Here is a 20,221-nt window from a genome sequence, read left to right on the forward strand (position 1 = left end):
ATCCTGTGTATAGCACATGTGTATGCTGTGCATAGAGTATAGAACATGCTGTGTATATTGTATACTCTATATATTGGGTATGATGAATATGGTGTATAGAACATTTTATATATGGTACATGCTGTGTATATGTTATATAGTGTGTACTGTATATGGTGTATATTGCATACTTTATATAGTATATTCTATATATATAGTACATGATATGTATAGTCTATTTAAGATATGCAGTATATAGTACATGCTGTGTGTTTAATATATCCTTGATAAATTACATGCATTGCATAGCTCATATAGTATATAATGTACATATAGTACATAATGTTTATAATGTATACTGAATTTAGTGTACGCTGTATGTAGTACATACTATATATAGTCTATATGATGTTTATTAGATACTGTATATGGTGGACATATATAATACATACTGTATATAGTCTATATTTTGTATGAGAATATATATATATATATATATATATATATATATATATATATATATATATATATAGATATATAGTGTGTATGTATGAAGAGTCTAGGGACTGACAACTCTTTCCAATATTTGGATTGTTAGCTCTTTGGTGCAGGTTTCGGTAATACAACATGACTAGTTACAATGAAATCAGTTTTTTTTTCTCCAGACAGAGGATGATGATGACAAGAAGGAGCTGTGCCATTCCCAGCACATGGATCGCAGGTTTACAATGAATCCTAATGGTAGGAGGAGTGGGGGGACATGATGGCAGCCCCTCCCTGCGCACCTCCCCTCACATAAGTAGTTGTGAAGAGTCGCATGCTCTCATAGGGACGGCAGGAGAACCTGGAACTGACTGTGGAGTTATCACCTGCCTGGACCACAGCTCCCAACTCCTGATAGTCTGCATCGTCTTCTAAACAGGTAACCAGGAGGACACTACACCTGGAAATCCACGCAAATTTCATACAGGACCCCTAACTCATCACATAGTCTGACACCCTAAAAGAACACGCACTCCGAAGAGGTAAAACATCATTCTAGTGCCACATCTATCATCTGCACCCCATAATTACAGAACAAGGTAGTGATCCTTCAGCCCCGAGTACCCAGATATTCCATGTAGATCACATACTTTACACCCCACAGTACGCCAGAATGTCATAACACAGAATGAAAATACCAAAATGCATTATTTAGCCCCCCCGGAAAATATTTTATACTTCAGCGAACCCCTGATTTATCTGAGATTCTCTAGAAAATGTGGCATCATATTATATACTGCACCCCGATATTCAGCCCCATGGTTTATTTCATAATTGTAATTTAAATTTAAGAGCTATAGTCCATGCATGTTTTATAGGACCCCTATATTGTAGCTGTCACAGCCGGACATCATCACATCACACAGTCTGTAGATAACCCCGTAATGCACCCCACTATTTATATGTAACCACATGACTTAATTGCACCCTAGTTTACCAGACACATCTATAGTACATGGCACAATGATTTGTCACAGTCTGTACCGCAAAGAATCGATCACCCCAATATCTCTAAACTCTTTACCCTACTGAACCCCAAACTTACCAGACACAGTGCAGTATAATACGGGGTCACAGGTCATTACAGAATCTGTACTGACCGAATATCCCCACGATCCATGACACAGAACTCTATAGTGTCCTCAAATCATGTCCGACAGTTTTTAACCCCACAAAGCCCAATGTATTCTTACACCATGATCGGTATACAGATCGCTGACTTCCACGTCATTTCTGCTTTAGGGGCTGGATCCCCAAAAAGAGACGCAGGACAATCAATATCCTGGAGGACGACCCTGCTCCCCAAAACCTGCAGCAAGCAAAAAAGAACTTGAGGAGCGGACGAGATTCCTGTTTCAGAGGTACATTTTTTTTTATTGAATTGTTTTAGGATCTAGCTGACATATACTGTAGGGTGGTACATGCCACCTGTATTATAAGAAGGTTGGGGGGGGGGTGACACAATGTGACACATTACTGTCATTTCTACAGAAACACTAACCCTGGCATTATTTGATGTGCAGTTTAATGCAATTTATTGCTCCCTGTTATCAGTCATTTCAATCTGAAGTGAGGCAAACTGTAGGACAGGTAAATACAGCCTTCTGCTCTCTGTTATCAGCCATTTGGAGCGAGATAGAGTTTGTGACTGTACTAATAGGATGAGGTGCATGAATCTGCCTGACCCCATGACAACTACTTTACATGACATATCCCCAGTGCTAAGCACCTCTTATAATGCTCCAGAGCTACTATATGTACGGTTAGTATCCCTTTAAGAAACTGGATTTGAAAATATCCAATTCTGTACATGTCCGTTTCAATTGTGCCATTATCTGGTGCAGCCGAGCCAAATATATCAGATGACCGATCTGACATAAGGGGTACTCCAGAATTGCATTTACCCATTCTATGCCCCCTTTATAAGCACCATGTCCTGGCACCTCCACCCATTGCTGTAAGTTTGATAACACGCCGCTCCCCCTGCCCGGCCATGACGTGACTGACACCGGGTCACAGAGGACAGGGAGATGTGAGTTATTAACTTCATTTAAAGCAATTTTTCACCCCATTACAATCCCCAGGAGGGACACGGCTAATGACCTGAATCTTCATTCAGTCACATAGGAAATGAATAATGAGAAAGGAGAATGATAATATAAAGCACACTGTAAATGGTGGACAAAGATCTGCGTACTACACCGCAACGCAACACCGCCACCGAAATCTACCCCGTGACAGCCTGCGTACAAGGTCAGCGCACTCTGTAGCTTCATAGTAGTGATTTAAAGGGCCAGCATCTCTCAGTACTATATTGAACATGGGAAAATTTGGTGCCAAGAGACTATATATATATATATATATATATATATATATATATATATAAAAGCTGTACTACCAGGCTTCGCCCGGGTTAATAACTGTTAACAAAATAGAATGTATTAACAAAAATGTATTCTGCACACAAAAACCACAAAACAAATAGATAGAAATGTAATTATTAAAAGGCAAAAACTAAGCTAATAGAAGCATTTCACAACATATATTTCAACACCACAGATATTCCACACAGAATTAACTAAATTGGCCAAGTAATGTGCTCCGTCTGCCTCTTTCCAGGTCTGTCTCTTTCCACGTCTGCCTGTCTCTGTCTCTTTTTTTTGTCTGTCTCTATCTCTCTGTTTCTTTCCCCATCTGTCTCTTTCTAGGTCTGTCTCTGTCTGTCTCTTTCCCAGTCTGTCTCTGTCTGTCTCTTTCCCCGTCTGTCTCTGTCTGTCTCTTTCCCCGTCTGTTTCTTTCCCCGTCTGTCTCTTTCCCCGTCTGTCTCTTTCCCCGTCTGTCTCTTTCCCCGTCTGTCTGTCTGTCTCTTTCTAGGTCTGTCTCTGTCTGTCTCTTTCCCCGTCTGTCTCTGTCTGTCTCTTTCCCCGTCTGTATCTGTCTGTCTCTTTCCCCGTCTGTCTCTGTCTGTCTCTTTCCCTGTCTGTCTCTGTCTGTCTCTCTGTCTGTCTGTCTCTGTCTGTCTCTCTCTATCCGTTTCCCCACCGACATCTTCTTACCTCACAGATAAGCTTCTTATACTATGAATGTCTTTTGTTCCTATAGCAACCAATCACAGCTCCTACTAATAACCTGTAGTTCCAGGCTCCATTTACTTTAATGGAAGCATGTTTTTTGGAGAGTAACTGTAAAGTGCGGGGTTAAATTTTCCTGTCAAAACATAGTCTATGACGTTCCCTGGGTCACATGAGGTGTCTGTGCAAAATTTGATGATTGTAAATGCGACGGTGTGGATACACTTTTCGTTTCACTTTTTCCCCATTATGTAGATAGGGGCAAAATTGGTAAATTGGAACGCGCGGGGTTAAAATTTCACCTCACAACTTAGCCTATGACGCTCTCAGGGTCCAGACGTGTGATTGTGCAAAATTTTGTGGCTGTAGCTGCGACGGTGCAGATGTCAATCCCGGACATGCACACATACATACATACATACACACACACACACACACACACACACACATACATACATACATACATACATACATACATACATACACACATTCAGCTTTATATATTAGATATATACAGTATATATTCTCAATATAAATGCTGATTGGGAATGTAAAAGGATACTACCAGGATGAATAGAAGATATTATTTGGCGCAGTAGTGTGAAGTTCAAGGAAATCGATCATGAGATTAATGCCTCCTAGTACATCACACACAATGGATCAGACACTGGCTGTGTGGTTGTAGCCGGTATGTTATGCTATGAAATGTTGTGGGGTTTCAGGGAAAACAAACTTAGAAAAACTGCCAGATTCATTAAGACGTACAATGTTCACGCCGCACGTCTCTTAATAAATCAGGTGCACCTGTAAAATGGCATGTGCCTGCATGCACCTTGCAACAAATCTTACTCCAGTCAGGGACTGGAGTAAGATTTCTGGTGTAAGTAATGTCACGCACTTGTACCACATCGGCTTTGCCCACTTTGGCAGAGCTGGGTGAAACATGTGAAAATGCCAAAAGTCGTAAAGTTTGACAACATTTCAAAGCCATTTATACCAAAATTCTGTAGTAGTCGCTTTGATGAATGTGTCTGAGATGATTAATTCAAAGCAAATCTGAGGTAGCATCTCCCTGCCCTGATCCTGTGACTCGCAGGTCTCTTCACATACACATATAGGGAGAGACCTACCGGTCAACTAGAGCGGGAAGAAGCCACCAACACATAGTTTCTGACTGTGTTTTTTATTCCTGATGAAGGAGTCAGTCAAGACTCTCAAACGTGTAGAAAAATAAAAATCACGAAGATTAACCCTTGGATTCATCTCTTGATTTTCTCCACGGCAGCACGGTTAACCCTTTGCTCCCTTCTGTATTAGACTGTATTTGACTTTTCTAAGCATGTTTTCAACCTTGCAGCCTTTGTCTGATCCATGCTGCCCATAACACGGAGATGATGAATCTGATGACGGGTTCTCTTCTTGTAATGATCATAGCGGTCACTGTGCTGTAATGTTAGTGATCAGTTTATGGCAGATTTATAGATGATGTCGTTATGTGTTGTCATTCATGGGGTTATTCACTGTAGAATAAGACTTTAGGTTACTATATATATTTTGCAATAGGACGATCATGGGATATTTAGTGATGTACACTATTCTACCTCACAGCCATCCCAGATCCAGTGGGACTATCCTAATTTGAGGACTTAAGGGGGCTTTACACGCTACGACATCGCTAATGCGAACTCGTTGGGGTCACGGAATTGGTGACGCACATCCGGCCGCATTAGCGATGCCGTTGCGTGTGACACCGATGAGCGATTTTGCATCGTTGCAAAAACGTGCAAAATCGCTCATCGGTGACATGGGGGTCCATTCTCAAAAATCGTTACTGCAACAGTAACGAGGTTGTTCCTCGTTCCTGCGGCAGCACACATCGCTCAGTGTGACACCGCAGGAACGAGGAAGCTCTCCTTACCTGCCTCCCGGCCACAATGCGGAAGGAAGGAGGTGGGCGGGATGTTACGTCCCGCTCAGCTCCGCCCCTACGCTGCTATTGGGCAGGCCGCTCAGTGACGTCGCTGTGACGCCGCACAGACCGCCCCCTTAGAAAGGAGGCGGTTCGCCGGTCACAGCGACGTCGCCGGGCAGGTAAGTATGTGTGACGGGTCTGGACGATGTTGTGCGGCACGGGCAGCGATTTGCCCATGTCGCGCAACAGATGGGGGCGGGTACCCACACTAGCGATATCGGGACCGATATCGCAGTGTGTAAAGCCCGCTTTAGTCCAGATGTCCCGGCACATCAGGGTATTTGTCCCGACTTCGTCTCACTCTCCTCGCCAGCTCTGTAGGTCCTCCTCCTTGGCAAGTGGGGCTGCCATCTCTCTGCACATAATTAAATCTCTTCTCTGCTCTCCCCAAGAATCAAACTTGCAAACTGATAGATTGTCCGCAGGCAGTAGCTCTATGAGCCACAGCCTAGAGAGATAGTAGAATTTGGTATACTTGATCTGTATTGCAGGCAGGGAACCCAGAAGCAGATTCTACAGGTACATAGAGATACAAGTGTACACAGTAGTGTATTTCTATATACCTGTATTTTATTGGTGAAGAAATACTCAGATTGTTTTCTTCCTATAAAATTACTAAAAAAAAAATACAAAAAATATATATTTTTTTCTAATTGTAAAAATTTAGTTTTCTCTTCTTTTGTGAGTGTCCCTGGGACTTAAACCGACAAACTCCACAGATGCAGGCAGGAGCTAAACCTATGACCCACAGGCTCTGCTGAGAAGTTTGTATACTTGAAGCTGCATTGCAGCCTCTGACTCCATAGGCAGGTTATACTGGTACATGGAGATACACTGTACATACCAGTGTGTTTCTATGTTCCTGTATTCTAGAGGGAGAATAAAAGAGAATTTTTTTTTCTTATAAAATTACAAAAAAAACCAAACTATTAAAATAATGACATTTTAACTCGCTTTAAGGAAAAAAAACCCATCATGGACATTTTTGTTTCCCTGTAATCATAACGACCCGCACAACACAAGTCAATTTTTTTATGGAAATTGGAAAATGGCAGAATAACATGCTGTGATTATTTTTCTCTATTAAACCTATAAAAAAAATTAATAAAAATGTATCACTAATGCTGTGTTCACATAGCATAAATGCTGCGTTTTTCTACTGCTTTTTTCTGCAGCTGTTTGCACCACACAACGCAATAACTGTCTTCTCTGATTAGTTTGCTGCATTTCTTTTATGCGTTTTCCCCCTTATTTGATGCATTTTTGGTGCAGATGTGAATCCGCGTTTTTAATGCTTTTCTAACAGTTTAGAAAAGCGTTGATTCTGCGCTTAAAAATAGCATTTTTCTACCTGCATTTTTTTCAGACTCCACATAGAAGCCTATTGAGAGGAAAAAAGCAACAAAATCTCACAGTTCTGCAGGGTCTTTAGCCGCATCTGAGCAGAGGTTTCATGAAATCACATCCACTTTGTTGGACATTTAGCCGTGTTTACATGTAGCTTTTTTTTTTTTTTGCTTTTTTTCCACAGAAATTCTGCTGTGTTTACCGCTCTAAGCAAATTGGATGTGATTTAATGAAAACTGCGCCCACTGTGCTTCTAAAGACGCCGCTGAACTCTGTGGTTTTGGTGCTTTTTTCTCTGTAGATCAGGGGTCGGGAACCTATGGCTGGTGAGCCAGATGTGGCTCTTTGATGGCGCATCTGGCTCTCAGACAAATCTTCCGGTTTGTAAGACGCACTTTGCTTCCAACAAAACTGGGGGGGGGGGGAATGGGGGTCAGTCTTACAAACCGCATATGACTTACCGGGGCGGCAGTGGTGGCGCAGGGTCGGCAATACTGTTGGCTCGTGAGCTGTTGTGGCGGCGGGCGCTATTGATCTATGGGCTGCTTTGAATCTCCCGCAGTTGACGAGATCGACTTCAAGAAAATGGCGCGTGCGCAGATAGGACTCCACGGCCATTTTCTTGAGGTCCATCACATCGATCTGCGCACGCGCTGTGGCCATTTTCTTGAGGACGATCTAGTCACCTGCGGGAGATTAAAAGCAGCCCGCCGGCAGATCAATGGCACCCACCGCTGTGACACCCCACGAGCCCGCAACAGTATCGCCGACCCTCCGAACACTGACCCTCTTGAGCCGCGACACCCCCTCCTCCATGCCCACAGCATCGCCTACCCTGCCTCCTGGGACCTTCTGAGCCGCTCCACCAATGCCGCTCCCCCTGGTGAGTGTGGATTTCACGGAATTACATTTTAAAATGTGGCGTTCATGGCTCTATAAGCCAAAAAGGTTTCCGACCCCTGCTCTAGAGGCTTCTACGTGGAGCCTAAAAAATGCATGTAAAAACTGCAGTTACTTTTTTTAAATGTACTATAGAAAAAAAACACTTAAAAATACAGCTTCACATCTGCACTCAAAACGCATCAAATAAGGGGGAAAAGGCATAAAAATGCAGCAAAGATGCAATAATCAAAGGAGGTTATTGTGTAATTTGATGCAGAAAATAAAAAACACAGGATTTATGCAAAGTGTGAACATGGCTTTACGGACACAAAAGCAACGTCATATAGCAAAGTTTACATGAAGATTAGAAAGTTCTGGTTGCTGCGACTATGAATGTATGAACAAAAAATAAATCCGCAGGTACCAATTACAGATGACGTCTCACCAGCCCTAATCAAAAGCTACGCCCCTATCCAGCCGCCATGCACTACTGACCTGGGCGCTAGACCGGAGTCCCGTGAATGGATCCGCTCATCTCTAGTCCCAACCGTCCTGGATACAGCAGGTCAGGCCCGGATTTGTGTCCCCACCCTGCAGTCTCGGGCAGCTGCTGAATGTCCCTCACTGCCACCGCCTGCCAGGATAGGAAGAAATGGTAATTGGGAGGGGCTGGGAGTGTGGTCAAAATTTGCTATGTGCACACGCTGCAGATTCGGTGCAGAATTTTTTTGCACCAGATCTGCACGCTGTGGCAAAAAAAGGCTTCAAAACCGGTTGCGGTTTTGGTACGTTTTTTTGGGCCATCAAGAAAGTAAATGAATTGAAGTCAATGGGTGAAAAAAACGCTGCTAAACCTGACCAAGATGCTGCACATTTTTTCTGCATCAAAATCTGCACCAAAACCGCGCGGAATAAAACCGCACCACGTGCACAGCAAATCTAAAATCCCATAGACTTTGCTGGCTTCAGGAGAGGCATGTGTCATGGGCAGAGGGGACGCGCTCGCCACGCTCGGGTCCGGGACTTCTGCTGCTGCTGCTCGGTGGCTCGAGCGGTGGACCGGACCCGGGGACTCGAGCAGCGCTCCTCACCCGTGAGTGAAAAAGGGGGATGGTTTGGTTAGGGATATTGTTCGTGATGCCACCAACGGGTCGTGGTGATGATGGCACCACCGCTGCTGGTAACTGGGATCCCGGGAGAGATGGTAGGGTGCAGCTGAGATGTTGTCCCCTCCGTGGGCAGGGGTTGGTGATCCCGGGGCCCGGTGGTGTAACGGGGAGGCCGGATGGCTGGGGTGCAGGGTGCAGGGGCAGCGCGGTGCCGGATGGCTCTGGTGTACTCACTCAGATAGACAATGACAGAGTCTCTGGTAAACCAAACGGCTGGATGGACGGGTCCCGCAGCCGGCTCCAGTGTTGTTGTTGTGCTCTCCCCGGACGGCTGATGGTGGCTGTCTTTCCCTGCACCTTTGAAAATGTTCTTGACTCCTGTGGTTGCCCACCGGTAGTCCGCTCCCCGGCGTATAGTTGCCGTAGGAGCCCGTTTTGCCCGCAGGCCCTGGCCCTTGGATCTCTAGCCTGTGGCGGTGGCTGTATATCCTCTCTGGGTGGACGGTTGCCTTCAATCGGGACTTGGTTGTTAGGGAACCCCGGGGGTTCCTGTCACATTCGGATTTGACTATTGACGGCGGCTCCAAGCCTGGTTGGGGTCCGATGGCCCTGCCTGTGTGCTTAGCGTCACTCAGTTCACCGGTCCGGTACCGGCGGGCCGTCGCCCGACCCCGGTCCTTACGGCTCTGTGGAGTTCCACTAACTCCTGCAGACGGCCACCACCGTCTGCCAACCTCGCTGTTAGTGTCTGGGCTCCAACCAGACACCCAAGTGTTCACTCCTCTCACTTTCACCTCCTGAACTAATCTGACACTTTTCCCGCCTCCAGGCCTGTGAACTCCTCGGTAGGTGGGTCCAACCACCTGGCTCCGCCCCACCTGGTGTGGACATCAGACTCTGGAGGGAGGCAACAAGGGTTTTTTGTTTGGCTGATGTATCTGCCTAGGGTGGGGGTGTTTATGTTGGTATGTATGTGACTACCTGGCTAGTCCAGGGCGTCACACATGCAGATTTAAAAAAACTGCTTCAAAAACCGCAGTGTGTGAACAGGGCCTTTCTGTTTCTCTAAAGTTGGGAGTTGTGCACTACACCTATGGATGGATCTATTTTCTGCATTGACTGATTTCATAGATAAGTGAATCATATTCTCCTTTACTCAGATTTATCCAAATCTGAAGTGGCTGATAACAGGGAGCAATAGTTTGCATTCATTTACACATCAGATTGAGATAAAATACATTGGGAAGTGTGATTTGCTTTTAAAAAGTTTATGGACAAGAGTTGGTAGCAAAGTTTCCCAAATTGAAGGGTGCACCGTTCCCTTTATATTATGTGATCGCCTGGGCTCCTCAGCCATTATCCAGCTGATATCAGTAATGTAGGCTGTCATGTGGATGAGTCCTTCAAAAAAAAAAACACATTTCTGCTGCAGATTCTATTATCCACATTGAGGATCCAGAAGGAGGGTTCCCAGCGTATCCTCCACATGTGAACATGTCCCTGAACAGCAACATTATCCCACATCCCACCCCTGATCCATTTCTGATTTTTGATCACCATTAAAACCAGAGGGTAATCTCCAGGTCACATCCCTCCACTGACCGTGACCTCTTGCTTGGGTCTGTTTCATTTTCCGATTCATTTATTTCCATCAATAAAGACAAATAGAACATAATGGGAAAAGATTATGGGATAGGGGGTCTATAATGAGCGCAAGGGGGCAGACAATGGTCAGGGAGTGGGATACAGACCGTAGGTGATACAAAGGGTCTATATACACAAAAGAATACATATAGACAGAATAAACTGCCTTCAGTGGATCGTGATGGCTGCCGGATTATAAAATATTCCGGATTTTCAGGTCATCCTTAAAACACGTGGAAAACGATTCTAAGGATCCAGAATCCATCTTCCACCAATAGTCTATATTCACATGTGATGGATGTGTGCACGTTTCTATCTTGCATTAATCCTTAGGGCTCACACGGCCACAATATGGCTCTTTTGAATACTTGTATTCTTAATCCAAGTCCCATAAACAAAACAAGGGGATAAACAGGGGTATATGTAATCTGTACAATGTTACAGGCTGGGTATAAGGGGCTCATGCGAGGGGACACGGGATAACAAAGGGATGGGTCCATTATAATACCGAAGTCTTGCAATACTTGACTCTGGCCGCTCCATTCATTGCCGCCTTTTTGTATTGCGCTATCCTCCTCCCTTCATCGCCATCCGTCTGGTATTTTTTATTTTTCTCTCTCTCAAGGACAAATGTGAGCTCATACCATTGTGTGATACATAGCTGCTTCCGGAGCACAGAGACCTTACAATGTGTTTGTTCTGTATATTTCTGTTTTTAATACCTGGAATATGGGAATAGTAAATGAATTTCATTGTAAATCTGCAGATTACAATGAAGAATGTATTTTTTTGAAGGAAAGGGCATTTTGTTTAGAATTGTTAAATGTATGTGCAGTATCACTTTTGTCCAGTAGGAGTAGTAGCACTGTCTGCGCTCAATCATTGTAGTTGTATAAAGCTACAGTACCTCTTATGCCCACTATAGGTGTGAGGGGAGGGCCACCCAGGCTGTAGGCAGTTTGTCTGGAAGTAATAAGATGATCTGTGTGTGTATATAATCAAAGCATAGATGTTGCTGCATAATTATCTGTATGTCTGTATGACAATCGCATAGACACCATTATAACTTTAAGATGTGTGATCAGGAATGTGTTAACAAAGATGTTTAAGCCAAAATGAACAATGAACAAAAGTATTCATAACATACTGAGAGAATTCATAATCTGTTGGTTCACACTAGCTGGGATGTGGGATGTGGGATGTTGACTCCTTGTTCTTGCTCCAAGGTCAAATGTTGTATTGTATAATCATGATTCTTAATACATGAGCCAGACGCTAGCTTCTGCTCAAGCAGTGAATACGTCTCGGCGTGATCAGTTTTGTCAGAATTAATTATATCTGCGCAGATTGATTTGAAATCCGACTCTGTGACCCTGAGAAACCCCATTTGAGGTTTCCCCAAAATTCCCAACCCTGACAGTGGCAGTAGAATTTTCTTGCAAAATAATCAAAATTTAGGGTCCTCAGTGCTTGATACTATTTTAATGTCTGACTTAGGCCTCTTCATCAGGCATAATTTCCAATATGGCAGTAATAAAGAGGTTTTTTGCGTTGCAGTAACTCAAGCAGCACAATTAACCATATTCTACAATGTTAAAATGGCCTGAAATGTGCACTGAGAATTATACCTAGAGTACTACAACTGCCCAGATCCCACGTAGGAGTAGGAACTTTCATGGCTGGGTACATGTAGCTGTACTACCACATGTATCCAGTAGAGGTGGTAGAATCTGACATCTCACCCTTCGTGACATAAAGAAGGTTAGAAAGTTGGGAAAGGTCACACATGATATTGTGTTCTTAACTTATAGTATTGCACATGTCCCATAAGGATTTCTACCGATAATCATTGGAAAGGAGGGAGGTATTTCAGATCTGCATACTGGCAAAATTTTCGGGCTTCCTTGAGAGTCTATCCAGGCTCCACCCCATTTCCGCCTACACCCTCAAATCTTCCACAATTTTAACCCCAATCTCGGAAAAACTCCACTTTTGCACTACATGCTCACCAATCGCACATTAACAGTTCCCTTCAAACACCATCTGCTGGATGAAAATATCATATATATAATATAAATAAATATTTATTAGAGGCTGCTGTCTGTATACTGTCATGACCAAAAGTGTTAGCACCCTTGAAGTTGTTCCAATAACTTAAGTATTTACCTCAGAAAATAAATAATACACCCCCGACACCGCCTCGCTCTATAATACACCCTCTATACCACCCCTCTCCATAATATCTCTCTCATACTGCCCCTCTGTATAATATCCCCACACACACTACTCGTTTTTATAATATCCCCCACACACTGCCCCCTCTGTATAATATCTCTCCCACACACACTGCCCCTCTGTATAATATCCACTACACACACTGCCCCTCTGTATAATATCTCTCACACTGCCCCTTTGTATAATATCCCCACACACTTACCCTCTATATAATATCCCGAACACACACTGGCCCTCTGTATAATATCCCCCTACACACACTGCCCCTCTGAATAATATCCCCACACAGACACTGCCTCTCTGTATAATATCCCTCCACACACACTACCGGTCTGTATAATATCCCCTACACAGACTGCCCCTCTGTATAATATCATCGCACACACACACTGCCTTCTGAATAATATCCCCACACACACACTGCCCCTCTGTATAATATCCCCCCACACACACTGACCCGCTGTATATTATTTCCCACACACACTTCTCCTTGCAACGATTTAAGAAATAAGTAGTGAGCACACGGTAATAAATAGAAATAAAGGGAGGGGTGCTAACAAAAAATATGCAAAACAATTAATTAACAAATGAGGCTTACAAAAACAAAGGTTAAAAACATGATTGACAAGAGAAAAAGAATGGATGAAATAAGGGGTGGTATCCTGTACTTATCCCCAATGAAGTATTACAGCACTGATAATAGAATGCACAATAAATATATAAACAAGGTAGTGTCTGCAGATAAATAATATAATCCCAAACCACCCAACACCTGGCTGTAGAGCCTCACCTTAAATGTTATGTGGCAGTAAGTCAATAGAGGGTATAAAAAAATTGAATAATAAGATTTATGGAGTAAATACAACACAGGCAATGAGATTAAACAATGCAAAAGATATAATGCAATTATAAACCGCATGATTTTATTTTTATACCCTCTATTGACTTACTGCCACTGTAATATTCTGTCCTTGTGATGAGCGAGCACTTCCATGCTTGGGTGCTCGGTACTTGTAACAAGCAGTTGGTTGCTCGGATGGGCGCAACTTGAGTACCTGAGTATAATGGAAGTCAATGGGACAGTCTTCCGGTAAAATGCTCAAGTTCCCCATTGACTTCCATTATACTCGAGTCGCACCTATCTGAGCATTAACTCTTTGTTAGGAGTACCGACCACCAGAGGATGGTATTGCCCACTCATCACTAAAGATATTCTGTCCAAAAGATTTAATTCATCCATTTTCAAATGCAAATATTAAATAAAGTGATAAACATCTGGTCCAAACTGAGCGTGATCCCCGATGACACTGTTGTCTACGACTCACTGTATCCATGGAGATTATTATCATCCATATTGACTAATACAAATGACACCAAGGTTCTTCTTTACTATTGGCATGACAACCTTGCCTCTCTAACTAGTCCGTCATCACACCAGGAAGTACCGACCTGCCCCTCCCCCGCAACTAATGCGTGACTTTGTCCATATGTGCTTCATATCTGCAAAGTGATATGTACCTCCCAAGTTATCTGAGGCCATGTTATCACATTTAAAAAAAGCTTCATTTTTTTACTTCTGTATTATTATTATATTTGCTGGTGTCTGCACCAAAATACAACAATCTGCTTTGGTTATTACTTTTTTATTTCTTTTTAAATGAATTTCCCTCTTTTTTATGTATTTTTGCTGCAGATTTGAAACACCATTTTTTTTTAAAACACCACTTAAGTGTTTATTTTATTTCAGCGCTGGAGTGGCGCTTTAAATCTTAGTCCCCTGCCCACGGTCTTATACACACCTGCCGCTCTTTTCACCTGTTTCCAGCACTGCTCTGGTTGATCTCCAGCGATTTGTGACCTGCCAGCAACTCCAGTGTTTCATAGAGCTGCAGGAGGTCACAACTCAATACAAGTCTATGGGAGCCTTGTTCTGGCTCTCATAGACTTGTATTATGAGGTTGTGATGTAACGTTTCAGTACCGGACAGTGAGAAGTTACGGACACAAGATGGCACTGCAGAATACCGAAAAAGGGGGAAAACGCTTTGGTTTCCTTTGGTGAGATAATCCATTCACTGCACAGGAGTGGCATATCAGGATGCTGATTAGACACCATGATTATTGCACAGGTGTGCCTTAGGCTAGCCACAATAAAAGGCCACTCTAAAATGTGCAGTTTTATCACACAGTACAATGCCACAGATGTAACAAGCTTTGAGGGAGTGTGTTATTGGCATGCTGACGGCAGGAATGTCCACTAGAGCTGTTGCCTGTGAATTCAATGTCCATTTCTCTACCAAAAGCCGTCTCCAAAAGTGTTTCAGATAATTTGGCAGTACATCCAACCGGCCTCACAATTGCAGACATGGTGTAACCACCCCAGCCCAGGACCTCAACATCTTCACCTCCAAGATTGTCTAAAGGCCCTGTCACACACAGAGATAAATCTGAGGCAGATCTGTGGTTGCAGTGAAATTGTGGACAATCAGTGCCAGGTTTGTGGCCGTGTACAAATGGAACAATATGTCCATGATTTCACTGCAACCACAGATCTGCCAAAGATTTATCTCTGTGTGTGACGGGGCCTTAAGACTGGCCACCCAGACAGCTGCTACAGCCATCAGTTTGCATAACCAAAGAATTTCTGCTCCAATTGCAGAAACCTTCTGCTGCTCGTTGTTCTCATCGGGGTCTCCACCTGACTGCAGTTCGTTGTAATAACCTACTTGAATGGGCAAATGCTCACATTCTATAGCATCTGACACAATGGAGGGGTGTTTTCTTTGTGAATGAATCCCAGTTTTCACTCTACAGGGTAGATGGCAGACTGACAGATGGGGGGGTCACACCAAATACTGACTGGTTTTCTGACTGCATTTTTTAGACTGGCTTTTATTGTGGCCAGTTTAAGGCACACCTGTGCAATAATCACGCTGTTTAATCAGCATCTTCATATGCCACACCTGTGAGTTGGATGGATTATTTCAGCACAGGAGAAACAGATTCAGACAAATGTGTGAACAATATTTAAGAGAAAGGGGCCTTTCGTGTACATAGAAAAAGGCTTAGACCTTAGAGTTCAGCTCATGAAAATGGGAGCAAAAACAAAAGTGTCACATCACATGTCATTAGATCTATGACATCATGGGATTAAAAACTGACTAGCTGAATCATTCTAAGCTCTATGTAGAAACAGGAAGTCTCTTTTCCCTGCATGACTCATCCTCCTCTTCAACTCCTGACTCAGTTACTCAGCTCCTTCCTCTGCCAAGGACTATTGCAGTGATAGCTCATGCAGGGAAAAGAGACTCCGTGTTTCTACATAGAGCTTAGAAGGATTCAGCTAGTCTGTATTTGATCACGTGATGTCATATACCTATTGGGAAAGAGAAGAAGTAACTGGGTAGAAGGGCAAAATGAACAATTATAAGTACACAGGGCAAATATGATGACTAAAATATATAAAGAGGATAACAATTTTGATGGGAATGCTTCTTTAACCATGGTGATCTTAGAATTGGTAACACAACTGCAGTTACCTACATCACCTCCAAAGTTAACCCCTGTGCCCTCAGTCAGCCGCCAGTAAAATTACAGTACTCCAAAATCAACTACGGTGCCTCCGCTGTTAACCATCCTGAGCTCAGTCTAGCATCGTGCCACCAGTACTAACTACTGAATCAGCCGCTGGCTCCCAGTTCCAATCACCGCACTCCCAGTCCAAGACTTTCAGCTCACTCATACCTTCCTGTGCCCATCCCACCTGCTCATCTATGGTCAAGGTAAGACTAAAGGTGGCTTTACACGCTACGAGATCGCTAAAGCGATCTTGTTGGGGTCACGGAATTTGTGAATTAGCGATGTCGTTGCGTGTGACAACTATTAGCGATTTTGAATCGTTGCAAAAACGTTCAAAATCGCTAATCAGTGACATGCCCCCTTCTTCCCAAATATCGTTGCTGCTGCAGTAACGATGTTGTTCGTCATTTCTGTGGCAGCACACATCGCTCCGTGTGACACTGCAGGAACGAGGAACATCTCCTTACCTGCGTCCCGCCAGCAATGAGGAAGGAAGGAGGTGGGCGGGATGTTCGTCCCGCTCATCTCTGCCCCTCCGCTTCTATTGGACGGCCGCTTAGTGAAGTCGCTGTGACGTTAAACAAACCGCCCCCTTAGAAAGGAGGCAGTTCGCCGGTCACAGCGACGTCGCAGCGCAGGTATGTGCGTGTGACGCTGCCGTAGCGATAATGTTCGCTACGGCAGCGATCACCACATATCGGCCATATGATGGGGGCGGGTGCTATCACGCTCGACATCGCTAGCATCGGCTAGCGATGTCGCAGCGTGTAAAGCGGCCTTCAAGGGGAAGAATGTAAAAGTGGTGCTAGGAATAGAGTGAGGAAAGTTTGGCTACCAGCAGCATCTACTATTATGCATTATTTTGCCAAGGTCACAGTAAAAACCATGACACAACCACAATATGTGAATATAATATGTGTAGGGTTGCTATTAGTAATGGTGGTTGTTTTTTGTCTCCATGCAGAAAATCTTGGCAATGGGTTTGCTGGTTTTGATAATGCTGCTGAGTCTCTCCGCTCCACATGCAACTTGTGCAGACTGTGTGTCCTGGTGTTTCTCCTGTGCCCTACAGATCCAAGCCACCAACACCCGCTTCAACCCTCTGGTAGGTTTTCTATGGATGGTGGGATCAAGCTGACAACCTAGTACAAGAATTGGCCCCACTCCTTCATATGTGTGCACCGCTGGGTCATGGGCATGAGTGAACTCTGGCTCTAAGCAGTGCCCGTGGAATCTTCAGCACCTTCTGTGAGGGGTATACCGTGCCAATTGATGCTGTCCTGTAGACTGCATACTTGGCGTTGAGCATCTGGCACTAGAAAATTGCCAATTTGGAAACCAAAGCTTGGAAAATGTAACCATGTAGACTCGAGCATCAAATGGCACAAGTATTAACTATTTATTTCTCATTCCACAGGTGTGTTCTTTACAATGTGAAGGATCTATGGCCTCTGTGACAGAGTGGGAGCGATGTGAAACGATCTTGACTCCTGTAGGAGCTGTACTTGAAATGTCCAAAAGGGAGCAAGAGAGAGTGCCCACAGCCTCCGAACTCCTAGAGGTGCCAGTCAAGCGTTATGGAGGATTTATGAAAAAATTGGATAAAAACAAATTCTTCTTTAACTCCCCCAAGCGAGAGAGTGGCATCTACAAGGGAGAAGTCATTAAGCCCTACAGTGGTATCCTGCACAAATATGGAGAGAGGGACCTCCTGGAGATACCTGACTCTGAGCAGGAGACGGAGGTCAATAGTGACTCGGAGGAGCAGAACCAGGCATGGAACGTAAGAGATGAGAGGAAGCGCTACGGAGGGTTCCTGCGCAAATACCCCAAGAGGAGCCTGGACGATTTACAGGGGGTGGAGTTAGACAGGAGAATGGTACTGAACCCAGAGCTGGGATCAGAGCCGGGGGTGGAGGAGGTGGAGACAGAACAGGGGGTGGAGACAGAACAGGGGGTGGCGGATCTTCAGAAGCGCTATGGGGGATTTATGCGCAGGATCCGGCCCAAATTAAAGTGGGACAATCAGAAAAGATATGGGGGATTCCTTCGGCGTCAGTTCAAGGTCACTACAAGGTCAGAGGAAGATCCCAGCACCTTTTCCGGGGAGTTGTCCAATCTTTAAGAAACATTAGTGTCTACCATAGATGGCGAAGTGGTGGAGGAATAGTTAACGCGCCAAAAATCTATAAAAACACTTTACATTCTGTTTGGTTCAACTTTATTTCAACCTTCCCATAGACCGGCAATTACACTGAAGGGATCTTGTAGCTCTTTAGATATGGGAAATTAACTCACACCGCTCTCTGTAAGCCATCAGGAGGTACTGCACGCAAGTTAAGATTTGTTTTGCCACATTACGCTGAATGTATAGTATGTCCTTGTTTGTACTGTGCACAGATGTACATAGCGCTTTACATTAAATTGTTACACAACTAAGACTCCATAGAGTAGCGTGTGGAGTACAAGAGCTACCGAAATATCACAAGCAACCAATCAGCTGGAAATTATAATAAAACAATAAAACTAATACTTGCAGCAAGTGGTTGTGATTATTTATCAAACTGAAATGGAATTTATCAGTCAATATCCCTGTAAGTCCATTGTAACAAGTCTGTGGAATACAGACTGAGCCCAGATGATGAAACATGAATGGTCTGAGGAAAATGTGGCACCAAAAGATGTGAATTAGGCTAAGTTCACACTTCCGTTGTTTTGCATCAGTCACAATCCGTCGCCTTGAAGAATTACGGTATCCTGCAAAATAATTTGCAGGAATCCTGTTTTTCCCCATAGACTTCTATTAGTGACGGATTGCGACTGATGATGCTGCGTTGCATCCGCTGCGTCGCGGTCAGTCGTTTTTTAACTGACCGCCGGGCGGGAGCAACGCAGCCTGTAACGTTTTTTGAGCAGCGCAATCCGTAGGATTTTGCTGCGCATGCTCTCTCTGGCTCTCTGCCCCCGTAACCAGGATACACATCGGGTAACCAAGCACTGCGCTTTGGTTAGTTACCCGATGTTTACAGTGGTTACGTGTGCAGAGAGCCAGCGCTAAGCGGTGTATGCTGGTATCCAATATAAATATCGGGTAACCAAGCAAAAAGTGCTTTGCTTTTACCCGATATTTACCTTGGCTGTGCACGGAGCCCGACACTTCCCCGCTCGGCTCCACCCCCTCCCGCACTCAGCATGTGTACACACGCGCACACGCACGCGCGTGCGCGCACACACACACACTCTCACCTGTCCCCAACCCTGCAGTCCCCGCGGCACTGACGTCCTCAGCGCCACGGCCTCGCTCGGCTCCACCCACCCCGAACTCCGTTCCCCTCGCGCTCTGCAACCCGCACACAACGGAGTCCGACAAAGAAAATTCTGTTCTTTGTCATCCGTTGTACAGCGCATCAGTCACATGCGTCAAGCAACACATGTGACTGATGCAAAACAACGGAAATGTGAACTTAGCCTTAGTGGGCACATTGTGTCTAAAGGGGGAATTTAGAAAGGAGAAGTAAATGTTACAAACCAGGTACCTTTTATATTACATACCAGGAGCATAATGATAATTGTCACAGGATGAGTGAGTGACCTCGTGAGGTAGAGGGGCAAGTCAGGACCAGCCACATTTTCAGCTAGAGGTGTGTTCTCAAATGCACCTCCAGCTGAAAACTTTTGTGGAGTAGAGACCCCACTATAGCTTCTCATTCAGTCAGATCAGATCTCATACTTTGAAGTGACGAGGGGCAATCACCCCGAAACACCGTGTCTGCAAATTGAGGTTCTGATCTGGCATAAATCCTAAGTCATATGACAAGGCTCGTTAGAGATTCACTTTTGACTTTTAGGATTGCTACTTCC

General features: G+C 44.3%; 1 protein-coding gene across 1 annotated transcript; it reads left to right on the plus strand.

Annotated features, from left to right (window-relative positions):
* The first annotated feature begins 793 nt into the window (after window positions 1-793).
* PDYN (prodynorphin) lies at window positions 794-18,902 on the plus strand. The gene is made up of 4 exons (XM_075347807.1): window positions 794-901; window positions 1,765-1,883; window positions 17,325-17,465; window positions 17,778-18,902. Exons 3-4 carry the CDS (start codon window positions 17,337-17,339, stop codon window positions 18,483-18,485), a joined length of 837 nt encoding a protein of 278 aa, XP_075203922.1. The 5' UTR covers window positions 794-901; window positions 1,765-1,883; window positions 17,325-17,336; the 3' UTR covers window positions 18,486-18,902.
* The last annotated feature ends 1,319 nt before the right edge of the window (window positions 18,903-20,221 follow it).

The sequence above is a fragment of the Anomaloglossus baeobatrachus genome, chromosome 5 (genome assembly GCF_048569485.1).
Source record: "Anomaloglossus baeobatrachus isolate aAnoBae1 chromosome 5, aAnoBae1.hap1, whole genome shotgun sequence".
NCBI classification, from domain to species: Eukaryota; Metazoa; Chordata; class Amphibia; order Anura; family Aromobatidae; genus Anomaloglossus; species Anomaloglossus baeobatrachus.